Source organism: Vombatus ursinus, unplaced genomic scaffold, assembly GCF_900497805.2.
Source record: "Vombatus ursinus unplaced genomic scaffold, bare-nosed wombat genome assembly UNPS02014786.1, whole genome shotgun sequence".
Classification (NCBI taxonomy): domain Eukaryota; kingdom Metazoa; phylum Chordata; class Mammalia; order Diprotodontia; family Vombatidae; genus Vombatus; species Vombatus ursinus.
Window position 1 is genome coordinate 9,672,622 of NW_020954564.1, and position 17,922 is coordinate 9,690,543.

Consider the following 17,922-nt stretch of genomic DNA (forward strand, 5'->3'; position numbering starts at 1 on the left):
TTACAAACATTAAGTATCTTCCATACTCACATGGAGGATGGGGAAGTGATCTATTTTACCCATAGCTTTTAGTAACTAGGGCAAAATGGAAGATAAAGCTAGAGAGTTAGGATGGTGAATCACTCTTAGCTATTTCAGGATATTGGGCACACTTTCTGAAGGACCAACTTAAATGGTTATTGAATTTTATAGACTTCAGAGGCTGCAGACAGGCCCAGAAGCTGCTGAAGATGGTAACGAAGGTCATCTTCAAGTCGTCAATGGGCCTGAACATCTTCACACTAAAAAAGCTAAGCTAGAAAAGGTGAAGAATCAGGTATGTGTTGATTTTAAACTATACTTTGGAAATATCATCTTCACTGTTCTGAAACCTATCTCATAGGACTTGAAGGCAGTCAAGCTCCAAGTCATGCACCTTTCTGAGTCACAATTTTCTTCATCCATAAAATGGGAAAAATAATCCTTGAGCCTTTACCTCATAGGTCTGTTAGGAAAGGATTTTGTGAATAGAACTATAGAAACATCAGCTATAATGTCTGCTATTAGAAACCTCTGCTACATGTCTGACATGTATCTACACTTAGCCAATGTAACAGCATTTGTGTTGCACAAAATGTTAGCAGCTGAAACACCATTAAGATGGATGTATTTGTTTTTCATTTTTAATGTATGACAGACCTCAGGATACTCATCTTTTGGACAGGCCATCTCTAAAGGGAGTGCAGGTCAGATCACAATATAGGCCAGCTTACATTTTAATACAGATAAGTTAGGTTACAACAGACATAGAGAGTGACCAAAGCGATATATGTAAGGGGGAAAGAGCAGGGTCTACTCAGTGTAGTCAAAAATGTTAGAGGTGGAAGAGACTTTTGACTAGAGATTGTTCCAAATGGAAAAGTAAGGATCATTTAATTCAACCTCCTTATTTTATAATGAATAAACAGCCCAAATATGATGTTATCTTACCTGAGACTGCAAAGATCATTAATGTGTCATTGAGCCTTAAAATCCAGATATCCTGACTCCCAATTCAGCATTCTTTCCACTCTGCCAGACTGACTGCCACCAATTTTCTTGGTGACTTTGGAGGATTTAATGTTATTTGTATGTTTCTGAGCTATGGGTTTCTTCCGTCTAACCAAGCTACCTAAGTCATTACCTGGCTGTAAGGTACCTGATTCTTGTAGCAACAATATAGTTGGTAGTTGAGGTAGTCAGAGTGACTACCTCAGTTTTATGTACATGACTGATGGCTCTGCCAATAGAGGTTGAATTTGCTAACCCTTATTGGATTTTAAATGCCTTTACTCCTTTCCTGCCTTGTAGATAGCAGCCCAGCAACAGGAGATGTTGGTCTTGGACATGCATTTAACTCATAAGAAGGAAGAGCTACATTTGTTACAAGCAAGTGTAATAAAGGCAAAAGCTGACCTCCAAGAAGCCCTTGACTTAGGGGAAACAGAAGTGACAGAGAAACGGAATCAACTTAGGGTAGGTCTTTAGACACATCTTTTTACAGTTTTCTTCTAAGAAGCACAGTATCATGTACTGAATTTACTTTAGGTATTTTCATTTGTTTCTTTTAAAACTGTGTACTATAGAATCCTAGAGTTTTAACTCATGCAAAGTGTTTTCAGCCAGAATATTCTATCACCTTTCTTCTCTGGGCCTCTACTTCCTCATCTGTAAAATCCATCTTTAATATTTTGTGCTATGTTCTGACATTTTGTATTCAAACATTCTAAGTTCTCCTGTAGTTGTAACATCCTATTTCTAACATTGTGTTTTCTAGGGTCCCTTTCAGCTTGTTCAAGACATGGACATGATGAATAGATTATCCATATCATTCTTATCAGTTACACATCTCTGCCCTTTCCTTGATTTCCAGAATAATAAATTGATACAGTATTTACTACAGACCCCCAGTCCTCCTATGGGAACTGAGCTCTTCCTCTCATACATCTCAAAAGTCCTTTGTTTGGGGCTGTCCTTTGCATTTACAGTATTCCAGTTCTACTTGAATATCTGTTATCCATCCCCTTCCCCACTCCCCAACCCCGTACATACTAGACAGTGAACTGTATGAAAATAGGAACTGTGCTTTATTCATTCTTTTTTTTTTCTTTTTAAAGTACAATTTATTGGTGTCTTTTTTTTTACATCATCAGAAATAAAGTAAAGGAAAATATGCTTTAATATGCACTCAGTGTCCATCACTTCTCTCTCTTGAGCTGGACAGCATTTTTTTATCATGAGTCCTTTGGAATTATTGATCATTGCATTGATGAGAGAAGCTAAGCTTTTCACTGTTTAGTAGTATTACAATATTGCTGTTACTGTGTACAGAGTTCTCCTGGTTCTGCTTACTTCGCTCTGTATCAGTTCATATAAATCTTCCCAAATTTTTCTGAATCCATCCCCCTAGTTATTTCTTTTAGCACAATAGTATTCCATCACAATCATCTACCAGAACTTGTTCAGTCATTCCTCAATTGATGGGTATCTGCTCAGTTTCCAATTCTTTGTCCCCACAAAAGGAGCTGCTATAAATATTTTTGTACAAATAAGTCCTTTTTCTCTTTCTTTGATCTCTTTGGGGTACTGACATAGTAGAGGTACTGCTGGGTCAAAGGGTATACAGAATTTAACAGCTTTCTGGGCATAGTTCCCAGTTTTATAATTTCTTCTGTTTCTTGTTTGGTTAAGAATTCACCTCCTACCCCCAACTGTGAGGGATATATAATCTATTTCTAAGTTTTTTATAGTATGTTCTTTAATATTAAGGTTGTGTATCCACTTCCTTATTCATCTCTGTACCCACAAGTACCTATATGATATGGTCTTGTCCATAGAAAATCATCAAAGTATCAAGGAAGAAAGAATAATCTTTGTCTTTGAGGAGTTTACAGGTTGAAAAAATGATAAAATTTTAGTGTCCATTCACGAGTAGGCCTTACCTTAAAGGAACTTCTCATCATAAATAATCTTCTTTTTCTCCTCTCCCCACCTACCATTGCTGCAATGTTTTTGCAGGAAATAAAGTCTATTCTGGAAGAACTGAGTTTTCAGAAAGGAGAATTGAATGTCCAAATAAGTGAAAAGAAAACACAACTCTCACTCACTAAACAGGAAGTTAAAAAAGAAGAGGAAGTCCTTCAAGAACTTCTAGAACAAATATCTAGACATAAAACAGGTACATTTAAATAGCTGTAATCATGGGCAGTGTGGTAGAAAACACACAGAACAGGGAATCTGAAGAAGTAGGTGTGATTGTTAATATCTCCATTTGTTTGTTGTGCAACCTTGGGTCTTGGCATTTTATCTCATTGGGCTTATCTACAAAAATTCAATTCTAACATTTTGTGATCAGCGTCCTAAATATCTGCATTCTAATATTTCATATTCCAAGATCTATTCTAGTACTAAGATCTCTTCTAGCTGAACATTCTCTAATTCTGTAGCCTGTGGTCCATGTGGTCTAACATTCTCTAATCTATGTTGTTCTTTACCCTGTTTCTGAATATTAGAGATGAAAAATTTTATGGACAAGTTGCAACGTGAAAACAATGAGCTGCAGATCCTAAAAGTGCAACGTAACCAAAAAGTGACTGAGCTAGAGAAGACACAAATTGAATTGCTAGAGGTAAAAAATCTGGTTGACCCGGCCTCTGAAAACTGCATCCCTTTGGTTCCTTTGAGCTGTCTAATGTTGCACATCCTCTCCACTAGGAAAAAGTGGAATTGGAGAAACTGCAACGCGCAGCCCAGTGCCAGAAGGAAGAAGTTGAGTGGCAAAGACAGCTTCTGGAAAAGGAGAAACAAGAAATCAGCCAGCTGACATTGGAAATATCCACATTGCAGACCAATGTGGAAGCTTTGAATGAGGAAAAAGAAGATCTTGAAGAGAACTGTGAAAGTTTGGAGAAAAAGTTGGAGCAAGCCAAAAGGTGAGAGAAGGAATGAGGAAATCATGAAGAGCATTTCTGGAGAGCTAGGGAACACCCCCAAGTATGGTCATTTTTCTAGTAGACCTCTCTTCATACTGCTGTATATACACCCTCTGGAAAATTTTGTGTTGGTATGGCTTTACAAGGTTTTGGTTTAGTGAATCTTCCTGAGGTTTGGTTTAGTGAACCTTTCAGTCTGGTAAAATGGCAATAGTAATAGTCACAATAACAACAACAACAACAATAATAGTATTAACAGTAGAAGTAATAGCTAGCCTTTATATATAGTGCTTTAAGATTTAGAAAGTCCTTTACAAATCTTATTTCATGTTATCCTCACAACTTTGGGAAGGTAGATACTCTTGCTATATCCCCATTTTACAGGTGTTGCAATTGAAAGTCTGTCAACTGAAGTTGACAGAAATTGAGTAATTTTGACCAAGGTCACACAGATAATAATTTGAACTTAGCTCATCCTGACTCCAGATCCAGCACTCTCTCCATTACATCCATTGGTCTTAGAGTCAAAGACTTCTGTTCAATTCTTGACTCTGTTTCCTTAGCTACTGAAGCAAGTCACTGCCCTAGTCTGAATTTTAGTTTCCTCATGTGTTAAAAGGGACAATATTACTTATGCTACCTTCCTCATAAGCTTGTTCCTTCCTCTAATATATTAAAAGTAAAAAGCACTAAAATAGCCCAAAAATGCTATATAAATGTGAACTTCTATTGTTGTTGTTGCTCTCCAGCCTAAAGAAAGTGTACAGTAGAATCACTCTTGAAGTAAATATTCATAGGCTATTAGAGCTAGACCTTAGAATATAACACCTAGAATGTTAACTCAGGAAGGTACAGAATGTTCGAATGTAGAGTATCAGGACTGGAAGGAAAGAAGACTTTTGATATCATGTAATCCAACCCTCTTCATTTCATAGGTAAGGAAGCCAAGCCCTACAGAGGGAAGGGGACTTGCTTGAGATCACACAGCAAATCTGTGGCAGAGCTAGACCTAGACCTGCCTGTTGTTAATATGATGCTCTTCCCACTCTACAGATGCTGCTGTAAGGATGGAGAATCCTCTTTAGCCTTCATAATTGCACATTGATAAAGTGTAATATATGCAAAATGCTTTTTTTGCCTGTTTGATGTTGTGTCTATTTTTGAGTTTCTCTCCATTCTTGGTAGAGTGTTAGCAGCTACAGAAGATAGCAGCAGAATAGCAATGTCTAACTTAGAAAAGGTGGAGCTGGATGTCAGAAAACTGCAGCAGGAAGTAGACCAGCTAAACAGAGACAAGCTCTCCTTGCACAAAGATATTGCCAACATGCAAGAGCACCTACAAGGTAGGCAAAAAATGACTAGGGGATATCTTCAGAGTGTTTGAGGCTTACATTTTCTAAGAGTCCTAAAAAGGAAGGGGTAATCACCAAGAGCACTGGCATAGCTTCATCAAGAATGTCATGCCAGATTAATTTCATTTCCTTTTCTGACAGAGTGAATAGACTAAAAGATCAGAGACATGTTGTAGGTATACTTAGAATTTAATTTAATGTATTTTATTTTCCCCCAATTACATGTTAAAACAAATTTTTAACATTTTTTAAAGTTTTAAAGTTTTGAGTTCCAAATTCTATCCCTCCCTTCCTCTTCTGCTCCCTCCCTGAGACAATAAACAATCAGATATAGGTTGTACATCTGCAGTCACGTAAAACATTTTCATATTAGTCATTTTGTGCAAGAAGACTCGAATAAAAGAAAAAGAATAAAAGAAAGTGAAAAATATCTTGCTTTAGTCTGTATTCAAACAATATCAGTTCTTTCTCTGGGTGCAGATAATTTATTTTGATATCTAGCACAGAACCTTGTACATAATGGATACTTAACGCTTGTTGTATTGATTTGAAATTGTCTTCAAAAAATATATCTCTTCAAATGACAGAGAGTGGAATTTTTTGGTGTTAAAATATGCAAATTAAAAAAAAATATGGAAAGTTTCATTCATCACCAGAAGGTTGGCCACTAGTTTATAAATTTTTTGGCCATACTTAATGATGAGATAGATACAAATACAAAATAGCCTATAGTCTAAGTGGTTCTCTTTCCCATTCTGTAGTGATAGTGCTTGAGTAGTAGAAAAGGGTATAGACTACACTACGATTTCAAGAACTTACTACCAGATAGCTAGTGTGAGCAATTTCATTTCTCCAAGTCACAAGTCCTCATCTATAAGATGTTATCTTACCTCTGTAATACTGGAATCTACCTCAAAGGGTTGGTATAAAGAACACACTTTCTAAACCTGAAAATGCTATATAAATGTTATTATTTATTAAGAAAATTAAACAGTTATACCATCTACAAATGTTAATTTAATTACTGATACTCTTTAACATGAAGTTTTTTTTTACTCAACTACCTCTATAGTAACATTGTGTCATAAATGAGACCAGTATTAGAAAATGTCCTTTTTGTATACTGACTCTGGTCAGGGGTGATATTCTGTCACTAAAAAGGCATTTGATACTGGATGGGATGTATGAAAATAGGTATACCAATGTACTCACTGTTGGTGGAGCTGTGAACTACTTCAACCATTCTGGAAAGCAACTTGGAACTATGCCCAAAAAGCTGTTAAATTCTGTATACCCTTTGACCCAGCAATACCAGTACTATGTCAGTACCCTAGAGAGATCAAAGGAAGAGAAAAAGGACTTACTTGTACAAAAATATTTATAGCAGCTCCTTTTGTGGGGACAAAGAATTGGAAACTGAGCAGATACCCATCAATTGAGGAATGACTGAACAAGTTCTGGTAGATGATTGTGATGGAATACTATTGTGCTAAAAGAAATAACTAGGGGGATGGATTCAGAAAAATTTGGGAAGATTTATATGAACTGATACAGAGCGAAGTAAGCAGAACCAGGAGAACTCTGTACACAGTAACAGCAATATTGTAATACTACTAAACAGTGAAAAGCTTAGCTTCTCTCATCAATGCAATGATCAATAATTCCAAAGGACTCATGATAAAAAATGCTGTCCAGCTCAAGAGAGAGGTGATGGACACTGAGTGCAGATTGAAGCATATTTTCCTTTACTTTCTTTATTTCTCTTGGTTTTTTTCCACAGTATGGTTAATGTGGAAATTTATTTTACATGACTTCATATGTATAGTAGATACTGTATTTCTTGCCTTCTCAATGGGATGGAGGAAGGATGAGAGGAAGGAAGAGAATTTGGAACTAAAAATAAATTTAAAAAAAAGTTTTTAATTAAAAAGAAAATGAAGAGAATGGTTTCAGAAAAAACTCAGGAGATTTGTATGAACTGAAGCAAACTGAAGTGAGCAAAATGAGAACAATTTATACAATGACAACAATATTATAAAGATAATCAATTTTGAAAGACTCTGATCAACACAATGATCAACTGCACCTCTAATAAATTAATGATAAAACGTGAAACCTAATGGACTCAGAGTGCAAACTGAAGCATATGTTCTTCTTTATCTTGTCTAATGCAGGAATTTGTTTTGCATGACTATACATATTTGTAATGGGTTTTGTTTTTCTTGCCTTCTCAGACAGGTGGGAGAAGGGATAGAGGAAAGGAGATAATTTGGAACTGAAGATAAGATAAAATTGAATTTTAAAAAATAATAAAATAGCTACATAGCTCAAATAACTGACAATAATTGATGGATTACTAAATAAACCAGATTCCATGGGACCACAGTTAGAACAGCTAAAACTCAACTGGGAATAAACCAATGGTCTGGACATTTGGACAAGGATGGAAGTGAAGGACAAACTATTATTCACTCTAGTGTTTAAGGGATCTGAGTTTCAGTCATGACAAGGACTGGTTTGGTTTGGTTTGGTTTTTTTAATTCTGAACTTCATACCACATAAGAGGAGTACTTCCATACTTAAAGCAGAACCAAAAAAGAGGATTGCATGTACAGCTGCAAATCTATACCATGTTTAATTTGCCTCTTCTTCCAAATTTAACGACAAATAGAACATATTTTTAAAGCTGTCCTGCTTGTCTGCTTCTTTGACTTCCTCCTTTTTGTTCTATACATTTTTAAATGCTTCACTGACCTCCTTTTCTTCATTTACTTGTTTTTCCATTTTGCTGATCCTTTCCTTGGCCCTTCTTATCCTAAAACCTCTCCCCAAAAGGAAGAGAGAAAAACAAAACCCTCATATCAAATATGAATAGCCAAACAAAACAAACCCCCATACTAAGCATGCCCCAAAATGAGTCTCTTATTTTAGCACAGTGCCTCCAGCACTTTGCACAACGCCTGGCACATAGTAAGTACTTAATAAATGTTTGATTGTTTGTATCTAAGAAGGACACATTCTAATAGTACTATTAGACTGGGTGTTTTTATTGGAACAGTGACAGTCAGCTATCCTGAAAGCCTCAATAAGCATTTCCTGTTTCACAAAGAGAAAAATTCTTTGTTCCAGAAAAAAGAGAAGAATTAGACACCCTAAAAGATGAACTCATTGGTGTTCAAGATGTGTTGAAGTTGACAGAACAGGTAATTATTAGAGTATAATTGCGAGTGTGGTTGTAGGATCTTAATTTTGAAATCGAACAGTTAATTGAAACACAAACCCAAGAGATGAGCAGCCTTGGCTCCTTTTTTTTTTAATTCTATCAAATCTAAACCACTGAGTTAAATAAGTTAATCATTTTTATTTTGCCACTACTCACCCTTCATATAATGCATAGAGAATAGACAGTAATAATAATTTAACATTCATATTTTGTACTTTATAAAGTACTTTTCATACACATTTTCTTATATGAGTTCCACAATAGACAATTAGTCTAGAAGGTAGGCAGAGTAAGGGATTATTATTATCATTTTACAGCTGTGGAAACTGAGGACAGAGAAAGGAAGTGCTTTGCCTAATTTAATTTGTGGCAGAGCCAGAACTCACAAACCCAAGGCTCTGGGTAAGGCTTAGAATATGTGATGGGGAGTAGCATGAGACAAGACTAGAGAGTTAAGTTGATTGTCCCCTACTAGACTGTAAGCTCCTTTGGGCAGGGACAACATTTGGCAGTTTTGTATCTGACATAGTGCCTAACACAGGGCTATAGATATAGCAGACTCTTAACAAATGTACAGTTGAATTAAAATGTATGCCTTGATAATGTTTAGTGTGGTGATTAAAGGTTTCTAAGCTTTATAGTTTTAATATTTCTAAAGCACTTTTCTATTTACAGAGCACTTTCCCTACAGTCCTGTGAAAGAATGGAGTACAAATAGTACTTCCAGTTTTACATATGGGGAAACTGAGGTACAGCAGCTTAGTAATTTGCTTAAGGTCACACAACTAGTAAGTGTTGGAGGTGAAATTTGAACCTATAATCTCCTGGCTTCAAGTCCACTGCTCTCTCCATTACACCACAGTGTTTGTCTTTTGAAAAATCATTTTGTTTAGTCAAAATTTAATAGGTGACTTCATAGTGAAGGTATTCTGCTTTTGACCATTGTGTACATGATTAGTTCTGAAACTTTCTCTTCACACACAGGATCTGGAATTGACTTCACAACATCAGACTGTGTTGCTGAGTGAGAGAGACAGCCTGAAAGATGACATCAGTGAACAGAAGAGGAAGCTTCAAGAATGCCAGGAACAAGGAGAAAAGAAGCAGTTACAACTACAAGTACTTCAGAGTGAGATTGAAGAGAGGAAACTGAGACTTGCACAAGAAGAAGTGGTAAATGAGGGTTGATGGAGTATAACTGTCTATTACACGAGTACCCAAAGAATCTGTGCTTTGCTCAGTGTAGGGAACTTCCTTGGCCTTTACCAAAGCAGATCACAACCTAGCTAGATAAGTCCTAGGAATTCCTGGAGGCACGTGGAGGTTAAATGACTTGTGGAGGACCATGTAGCTATTATTCTTGATTCAGCATTCTGTCCACTATGCCACACTGTCTCTTAAATGTACTTCACAAAAATGTAAAAAAAAACTACCCGGGCAAAGGATACTAATAACTAACTTTACTCCATTCCCTACTCCCTGTTCCTAAGAGAACACGAGCTAAAAACAGGTTTTGATATCATGAAATCTTAGAGTCACTGCATATCAGGAGGTCTGTAATGGAGTACTCTAGGAATCTATCCTGGAGTGATAGCTGACTAACATTTTGAGCGACAAACTCCAGATACAGAAAGCTCTCAACAGGCTAGTGTTAATGGGCTAAATTGATTAAATTGAAGCTTAATGGAGACAAACAAAGTTCTATTCTTGGTTTCAAAAAACTTCAAAAATAATGGGTGGGTGGGTAGCATATGGCTGCTTGGGTTGAACTAGATGGCATCTGTGGTATCTGCTAACTCTTAAGTTCCATGAACTCTTTGTTACACCAGCCTCATTAATTTAACGTTGTCTTTTTAGCGTCTTCATCAAATCCAGGAAGAAATAGAAGGTGAAGAAGAAAAATTAGAAGCCTGTAAAGCAAAACTGAAAGATCAGAAGCAGTTGCTGGATTGGGAGTTGGAGAGTCAAAAAAACAAATTGGAACAAGTGATCTCAAAGGTGACACTGACAGAGGAGCGAGTCAAGACCCTGGAAGAAGAAGAAAAATGGAGTGCAGCCTTGGAGAAGACATTAAACCAAACCAGTTAAGTGTTACCACATGACTCATACAAGCCTACATAACGACCAACAGGAGTTGGTTTTTGAACAAGTATGAGTTTTGAACATATAAAAGGAGATAAAGACCCCATTCTAAGATTAATTTAGTGCTATGTTAATAGATCATAAAACAGTTCCTTTTAAGAAAAAGAACCACTTAAGGGAGAAGAGTAATCTGAGGGCTTTCCATTAATTTCATTTTCACAAATTTTTATTTGAGATCTTAGAAAATATTTAGTCCAACCTGCTCATTTAAAAATGAGGAAATTGAGGCCCTGAGGGGTTCAGTTACTTGCCCAGGGTCAGACAAAACAGTATATGGTCGAACTAAGGTTTAAACTAAGGTCCTCTGACCCCAGTACAGCACTTTTCCACTTTTGCAACTTTTTATTAATTTAGTAAGAGGAAAAAACCACACATCTACAAAATTCTTACTTTGATGTTTCATTGTGTTATGGCCTTGACCCTCGTTTCTTGAAGGCTTTGCCAGTGGAGCTCAAGCTATTGACAGTTTCTGCAAGGTTGAAAAGGCTTTTCAGATATAGACCATATACGCCTGTCATGCAAGGACCATCTTGGCTGGGGGGGGTTGAGGAGAGAAGGAATGTCTTTTTTCTATCTTTCTCAGCTACTTTATTAAAATATGGTTTTATTTCACTAAGAACTGACCTAGACTTGGTGAGTAGTCTTGGATTTTCAGTAAATTCTTACAGATTCTAAGGAAGATCTTTTAGAAGGCTGTTTTTGTCATATAAATCCAAACAGGATCATCATCATGTCAAGTTTCTTCTGCTACAATAAACTCCCTTAGGTCTTTGAGATTGAAATACCCTATACTGTCTGAAATGTCTTCTAGGGGTTTCTAGGATGACCCTTTATAGATTAGACATTTTAGATGTAAGATGATGGGAAGGTAAACCTGGGCAGGTTGTACCCTGCAAAGAATGTGCACATCTTCAAAAAGCAGTTAGTTGGGGCAGCCAGGTGGTACAGTGGATAGAGCACTGGCCCTGGAGTCAGGAGTGCCTGGGTTCAAATCCAGCCTCAGACACTTACTAGCTATGTGACCCTAGACAAGTCACTTAACTCAGATTGCCTCCCCTCCCAACTCCCTCACACCAAAAAAAAAAAGCAATTAGTTGGCATAAGAGCATAAGCAGTAAGGACCTTGGCACACTTCATACCAATAAAATGTTAGAGCTAAAAAGGACCTTAGAACCATAAAATAATAATAATAATAACTAACATTTATATAGTACTTACTCTGTGTAAGGTACTGTGCTCGAGGCTTTACAATTATCTCATTTGAGCCTCACAATCACCCTGTTATGTAGTATTATTATCCCCATTCTACAGATAAGAAGAAACTGAGGCAGACAGAGGTTAAGTGACTTGCCCAGGGTCACATAGCTAACAAGTGCCTGAGGTTAAACAGGTCTTCCAGACTCTGTGCTCAGCACTTTATCCACTGCAACACCTGCCAAGCACTATTACGAATATATAATGTGAGAGCTGGAAAGGACTTAAGAAATCATTTCATCTAACCCTCTCATTGTATAGAAGGAGGAGCCTGAGATCCATAGAGAGACAGTGGCTTACCCAAGGTCACGTATCTAGTTGGTGGCAGAACCAAATTAACTATATACAAGCACTAATGTAAGGGCTTCATATTGCAGGGATTTGAGGAAACTTGAGTTATGTAATCCTTCCCACTGGTACCAGATTCCCATGGCTGGCACTAGGCTAAACCTGCTTAAAAATTTATTCCAGGACTTCAGCTCTCAGAACGTGAAGAACAATTAATAAAAAAAACAAGTGAACTCATGGCTCTGCAGCAAGAAATGGACCTCTCCAAAGCTGATATAACCCACCTTCAGAACCGTTTCCGGTTTGAAAAAGAGAAAGCTGAAAAACAAATTACAGGCCTGAAAGAAGCAATCAGGACCCAGCGGGCCCAACTGGAAAAAGCCCTTCTCGTATGTACATCATTGCCTTAGTTTTCTGGCCTTGGATCCTAGAGCTGCATAAATCAGGCTGAGGGTGTCTTTTTGTAATTCTCTCTCCTCTTCCTTTTAGGGAGAAGACCATATTGAACTAGTTGAATGCTAGCCTGTAGTCACTGGGACCCATCAAAGTCTAGCCACAGATGAGTTTCATGTATTCTCAGGGTTATTATAAGGAACTGTAGTTGAGAATTATGTCTTAGGATCATAAGATTTGGTGCTAGAAAGGGACCTTAGAGATTTTCTAGTCCAGTCCTTAGCTTGGGAGTCAGAAAACCTGGGTTAAAATCATGCCTGTCACTTAGTTCCTGTGTGACTTTGGGTAAGTCATTTAACCTGTCTGGGCCTCAGATGCCTCATTTGTAAACAATGAGGGATTAGACTAAATGATCTCTAAAGTCTCTTAGAACAGAGATATCAAAGTGGAACAAGCAGCCTGCAAAACTCTGGGTACATTCAGAACCAGATTAAAATATAATTGGGAATGTTCAACAAAATAAAGATATAATATGACATAATGTCACTTGGTGGTTTTCTAAATATGAAGCCCACAATTATCTCTTTCTATTTGAACTTGATTTGAAATCCAGTGTACTTGACACTGCACTGCCTTTCCCTTGAATCCCTCTTCAAGACTGAGTTCAAGTGCTACCTCTTCTTCTATGAAGCCTCATCTGATCCTATCCTCCTCCCTTTATTGTGCCAGACTTCTCCTTTGCTTTATTCACATTCTGCCTTATATGAACTTAATTGTCTATAAGTTATGTCCCACCGCCATTCCCACCATTATCTTATTCTTTGAAGGTAGAACCTGTGTCATTTAAATTTTATTATTGCCTACAGATTTAATAACTTCCCAAAAGTTAATACAGGTATTAAGAGACAGAGGCAAAATATTAACCCAGGTCCTCAAATTCCAAAGCTAATAAAGTATACAACACTGTACCTAGCACATTGTCTGGCATGTAGTTGGTGCTTAATAAATGTTTTTTAAATTGAATTGAAATCCCCTGTAGTGCACCACAATAAGACAATGAATCAATTAAAAAATAATAAATTTAACCCTGCAGCTTAAAAATAGAGGAGTGTTGATTTTATTTTCAATCCTAAAATAATAATCTTCTGTTTACATAGCACCACTTATTATCCAGAGAGGACAGTATGGTATACTGGGATGAACTTTGGAATTGGAATCAGAAAAGGACCTGAATTTAACTTGTTTAAAGGCATTAACTTCTTTTTTTTAATTTTTAAAGATATTTTTTGCTATAATAATTATTTTTATCTAACATTCTTATGAGTCATGCAAAAGGGTCAAAATTATCCCTACTCTAGATTGTAAAGCTGAAGCCTGAGTAAGGGAAAATGTGGGGTCTGGAATTACATTTGGTTTCAGAGGTAGAACTCTGTGCTGTCAAAAACTGTGTCCACTAATGCTTTTTTTTTTCTTCCTTGCTACCATGGTTGAAATTTAGTTTTGTCTTTTTATAGAATGAAAACAACACTTGTACTACCTACACAGAGCTGATAAGAAGAAAGTTCAGAGTAAACCCTAAAGTGCTATAGAAATGTTTGTTACTGTCACTTACCTCTTCTTACAGGATCAAAAACATGAGAACAGTTGTATGCAGAAGGAAATGGCAGCAATTGAGCAAGTTGCACATGAAAACCATGAGCGAGCCAAGCGCCTAATGAAGGAGCTCAGTCAGATGCAATATGATTATCTGGAGCTCAAGAAGCAGGTGGGAGCTCCCCTGTCTGTCTGGCCCATTCTGTTTCCTCTAAAAATTCTTCCTCAGTGATCTCAGCCTTTGTATTATAGTTAACCATGTGCTTGTGTCCCCTACTAGATCGTAAATTCATTGTAGGCAGGGAAAGAGCCAGAAGAACCAGGTTGGTATCCCACTGGACATAACTAAATCTTTTCATCTCTGTGAGTCTCACTTTTCTCATCTGTAAAATGAGATGACAATAGTTACCTACCTCAGAGGGAATGCAAAATGTACTGTGTAAACCTCAAAGCACTACAAAAAATCTAAGTTATTGTTAGCATTATCACAATTCATCTTCATTCCTCTTAGCACCTAGCACATTACTATGCATTTAATGTTTAATTGGATACATTACTCATAATAGCTTCTATAAGATTTTCAAAGTGTTTTCCTTATAGTAGCCCTATGAGGTAGGTAGTATTTTCATCCTCATTTTACAGATGAAGAAACAAACTCAGAAATGGAGTGACTTGCCTAAGGTCATGAAAACTAGTAAATGGCAAATTTGGTACACAAAACAAGTCCACTGTTCTTCTACTCTGCCACACATGGCTTAAGGTAAACCAGCTCTGAAGACCTTACTGAATCGAATTTAGGCATATCTTTCTTATTTAAAATTATCCAACTCTTTTGATTACTGTTTAGCTAAAAAATCAAAAGGATTTGGATCGACAACAAAAGGAAATTAATGCGGCAATGAAGCAGCTAAAATTAGAAGTGAAAAGTGAACTCAGAACCGGCCTTAAGAATTTCAACCAGTCTCTTCCAGAGTCGCTGGAAGATCTAGAAGCCATTTTTGAAAAAACAGAAACCCTAGAGAATGAATTGGAAAGTTTGAAAGAGAACTTTCCATTTTCCACCAACGAGGAGGGACAATATTCTTTTGAAGAGAAACTAAACTTATCCAAAGTTCACATCATGGTAAGCATTTATGACTCTTGCTCCATATGCTTCATCACTTCTTTCCAGTTACTTTATCATTAAGGTAATCTTTAAAACTCCCCTCCATATTCCCCAGAACATGTCCTACCCTTTCCCACCTATGTGCATTTCTAAACTTGTGCTCTTCCTTGGACCTACAAAGTTCCTTCCTTCCTTCCCTCTTAACTATTGAAATCTTACCATCTTTTAAAGCCCAACTCTTATACTACCTGCAAGAAAACTCCCTTCATCCCATCCATAATGGTCTCTGACCTCATGTTGCACACTTCATTTTAACTTTCATTAGACTGCAAGCTCCACCTAAGGCACAATCCTGCTTTATTATCCTAACTGTATAGCTGCCAGGGACCTAGCATAGTGCTCAGCTCACTTTTTTTTTTTTTTGGAGACATGAGACCTTTGATTTCATCAGTATAGAGAGCTCCAAGTTGGGAAACAATGAAGATGAGCAATTACTCTGCAATTTGTATGTCACAGAAAAGACTTCAAAAGATAATTTTAGAAATAATAGATCTGGGGCCCCCAGGGAGGAGTGAGCAATTTGTCAGTGGTCATATAGAAGATTCTTGTTCATTTATGGCTACTTTTTTCCCTTGACAAAGGAGGAGCACTGGCGTGGAGAAGCCATGAGAGAGAAACTGCGTCACCATGAAGACAAACTCAAGGTTGTATTTTGAGTAAATACTATATGAGCCACTAAGATTAAGGTAGAGAAGTATTAGGATCATTTAAAAGTGGAAGGTGCCTTAGAGTCCATCCATTCCCATTTTAGAGATGGGGAAGCCAAGGTCCAAGTAAGGGCTTAGACTGAGGTCATAGCAGTGGTAAGGAGAGTCAAAGGGCAGCTAGGTGTCACAGTGGATAGAACACCAGGCCTGGTGTCACAAAGACCCATCTTCCTGAGTTCAAATCTGGCCTCAGAAACTTACTAGCTGGGTGACCCTAGGCAAATCACTTAACCCTGTTTGCCTCAGTTTCTTCATCTGTAAAATGAGCTGGAGAAGGAATTGGCAAACAATTCCAGTGTCTTTTCCAAGAAAACCCAAAATGTGATATGAAGAGTCGGATGTAACTGAAAAACAACTCAACAAAAAAGGAGAGCCAAGCCAAGATTTTAATCCAAGCCCTCTGGCTCCAGAGCTAGCACAATTTCCACTACATCCTGCTATAGTAGAACATTTTAAGTTGAGGTACTAAATGTATCCAGCATTGATTCTGGAATGTTGAGGTACCACATAACATTGGAAACAGCATTGGATTTAGTCATCGGATCATCTGATTATAAGATGACCTTGGAAATCATCAGTTTATAGATGAGAACACTGAAGCCCAAAAGATGAAGTGACTCGACCAGTTAGTTACACAGTAAGTGGCAGAATGGGGTTTCTCATTTAGCTTTAAGACAATAGAATTCAAAGAGACCCGAGACATCATCTAGTGACTAGATTGTAGTCCAATTGCTTCATTTTACACAAAAGGAAACACATCTTCAGAGTCCAAATCCAGTGCATTTTCAACCTCAGGGAAGAGGTTTGGATTCAGAGCTTGGATCTACCCTATACTTGGCTCTGTCATCTCCTTTCTCTGAGTCTTATAAGTCTCCTCCTCTGTAAAATGGTGCTGAAATACTTGCCCTGTCTAACTTACAGGGTTGTTGAGGAGAGAGTTTTTTGTCAACTATAAAGTGCTATAGAAACAAATTGCTGTTTTAGGATCAAAATTATGGGATTCAGAGAGAGCCTTAGATCATTTAGTCCAAATCATTCATTTAACAGATGACTCTCTTCCAGCATCCACTGATTTTAAATTAGTGCATCTTTGCTATTGAGCATTAGAAGGTAATGTTTAGGGGCAACTGAGTGGCACAATGGGTAGAGCTCTGGCCTTGGAGTCAGAAGGACCCGAGTTCAAATATGGCCTCAGACCCTTGACACTTACTACCTGTGTGACCCTGGGCAAGTCACTTAACCCCAATTGCCTCACCCCCCCCCCAAAAAGGTAATGTTTGTAATGCATTTGACTACTCATATAGATATTTAAGTTGCAACAAAACAATTTTTAGGCCCAGCTTCGCTGTTCTATGTTCAAGCAAGCAGAGGCCTTAATGAAAGGCAAACAACAAACAGAAGGCACTTTACACAGTTTGAAGAGACAAGTTGATGCTTTAGATGAACTGGTTACCAGCACTTCTGCAGATTCTATGTTTCTGGCACCCAGCTTGTCACAACTAGAAGTTTCCCTACTTAAAGACTCTCATCTCACAAGGAACCAGGTAAGAAGCAGCACTTCTTTGAAACCACTGGCTCCAACTTTTCATGATTCTCAGGTAATGGATGTGGAAATATTTCAAAAGGTCTCTGAGATAAATTATAAACAAGAGATGTTCCTATTATATTCGCCACTTTGCTCCAAATGGTAGTTTGTGCCCATGTAAATTTCAGAAGGTATATGTTCCATTTAAAACCAGTGTCTTTTGGAAATGAACTTATTTGTTCTTTCACTTTGTACAAAGACCTAGAGACTATGTCTTGCGAGATTGAAGGAATTAGGGCTGCTTGGGGTGAAGAAAACTGAAAGAGGAAC

The 17,922-nt window shown here is 37.4% G+C and overlaps 1 protein-coding gene across 7 annotated transcripts in view; it reads left to right on the forward strand.

Annotated features, from left to right (window-relative positions):
- Positions 1–17,922, forward strand: part of LOC114046958 (centriolin-like) — a 94,212-nt gene that overhangs the window by 63,945 nt on the left and 12,345 nt on the right. For 6 of the 7 annotated variants that reach the window (XM_027867613.1, XM_027867607.1, XM_027867606.1 and 3 more), the window contains 14 exons: positions 193–316; positions 1,330–1,494; positions 3,037–3,196; positions 3,531–3,646; positions 3,733–3,950; positions 5,136–5,293; positions 8,432–8,505; positions 9,510–9,698; positions 10,383–10,608; positions 12,393–12,598; positions 14,227–14,367; positions 15,043–15,318; positions 15,942–16,004; positions 17,402–17,611. In XM_027867613.1, coding sequence (XP_027723414.1) covers positions 193–316; positions 1,330–1,494; positions 3,037–3,196; positions 3,531–3,646; positions 3,733–3,950; positions 5,136–5,293; positions 8,432–8,505; positions 9,510–9,698; positions 10,383–10,608; positions 12,393–12,598; positions 14,227–14,367; positions 15,043–15,318; positions 15,942–16,004; positions 17,402–17,611 — 2,326 coding nt within the window. Of the gene's footprint in view, positions 1–192; positions 317–1,329; positions 1,495–3,036; positions 3,197–3,530; positions 3,647–3,732; positions 3,951–5,135; positions 5,294–8,431; positions 8,506–9,509; positions 9,699–10,382; positions 10,609–12,392; positions 12,599–14,226; positions 14,368–14,837; positions 14,956–15,042; positions 15,319–15,941; positions 16,005–17,401; positions 17,612–17,922 lie in introns of those variants that run through there. The other variant, XM_027867612.1, reaches the window with a different exon arrangement.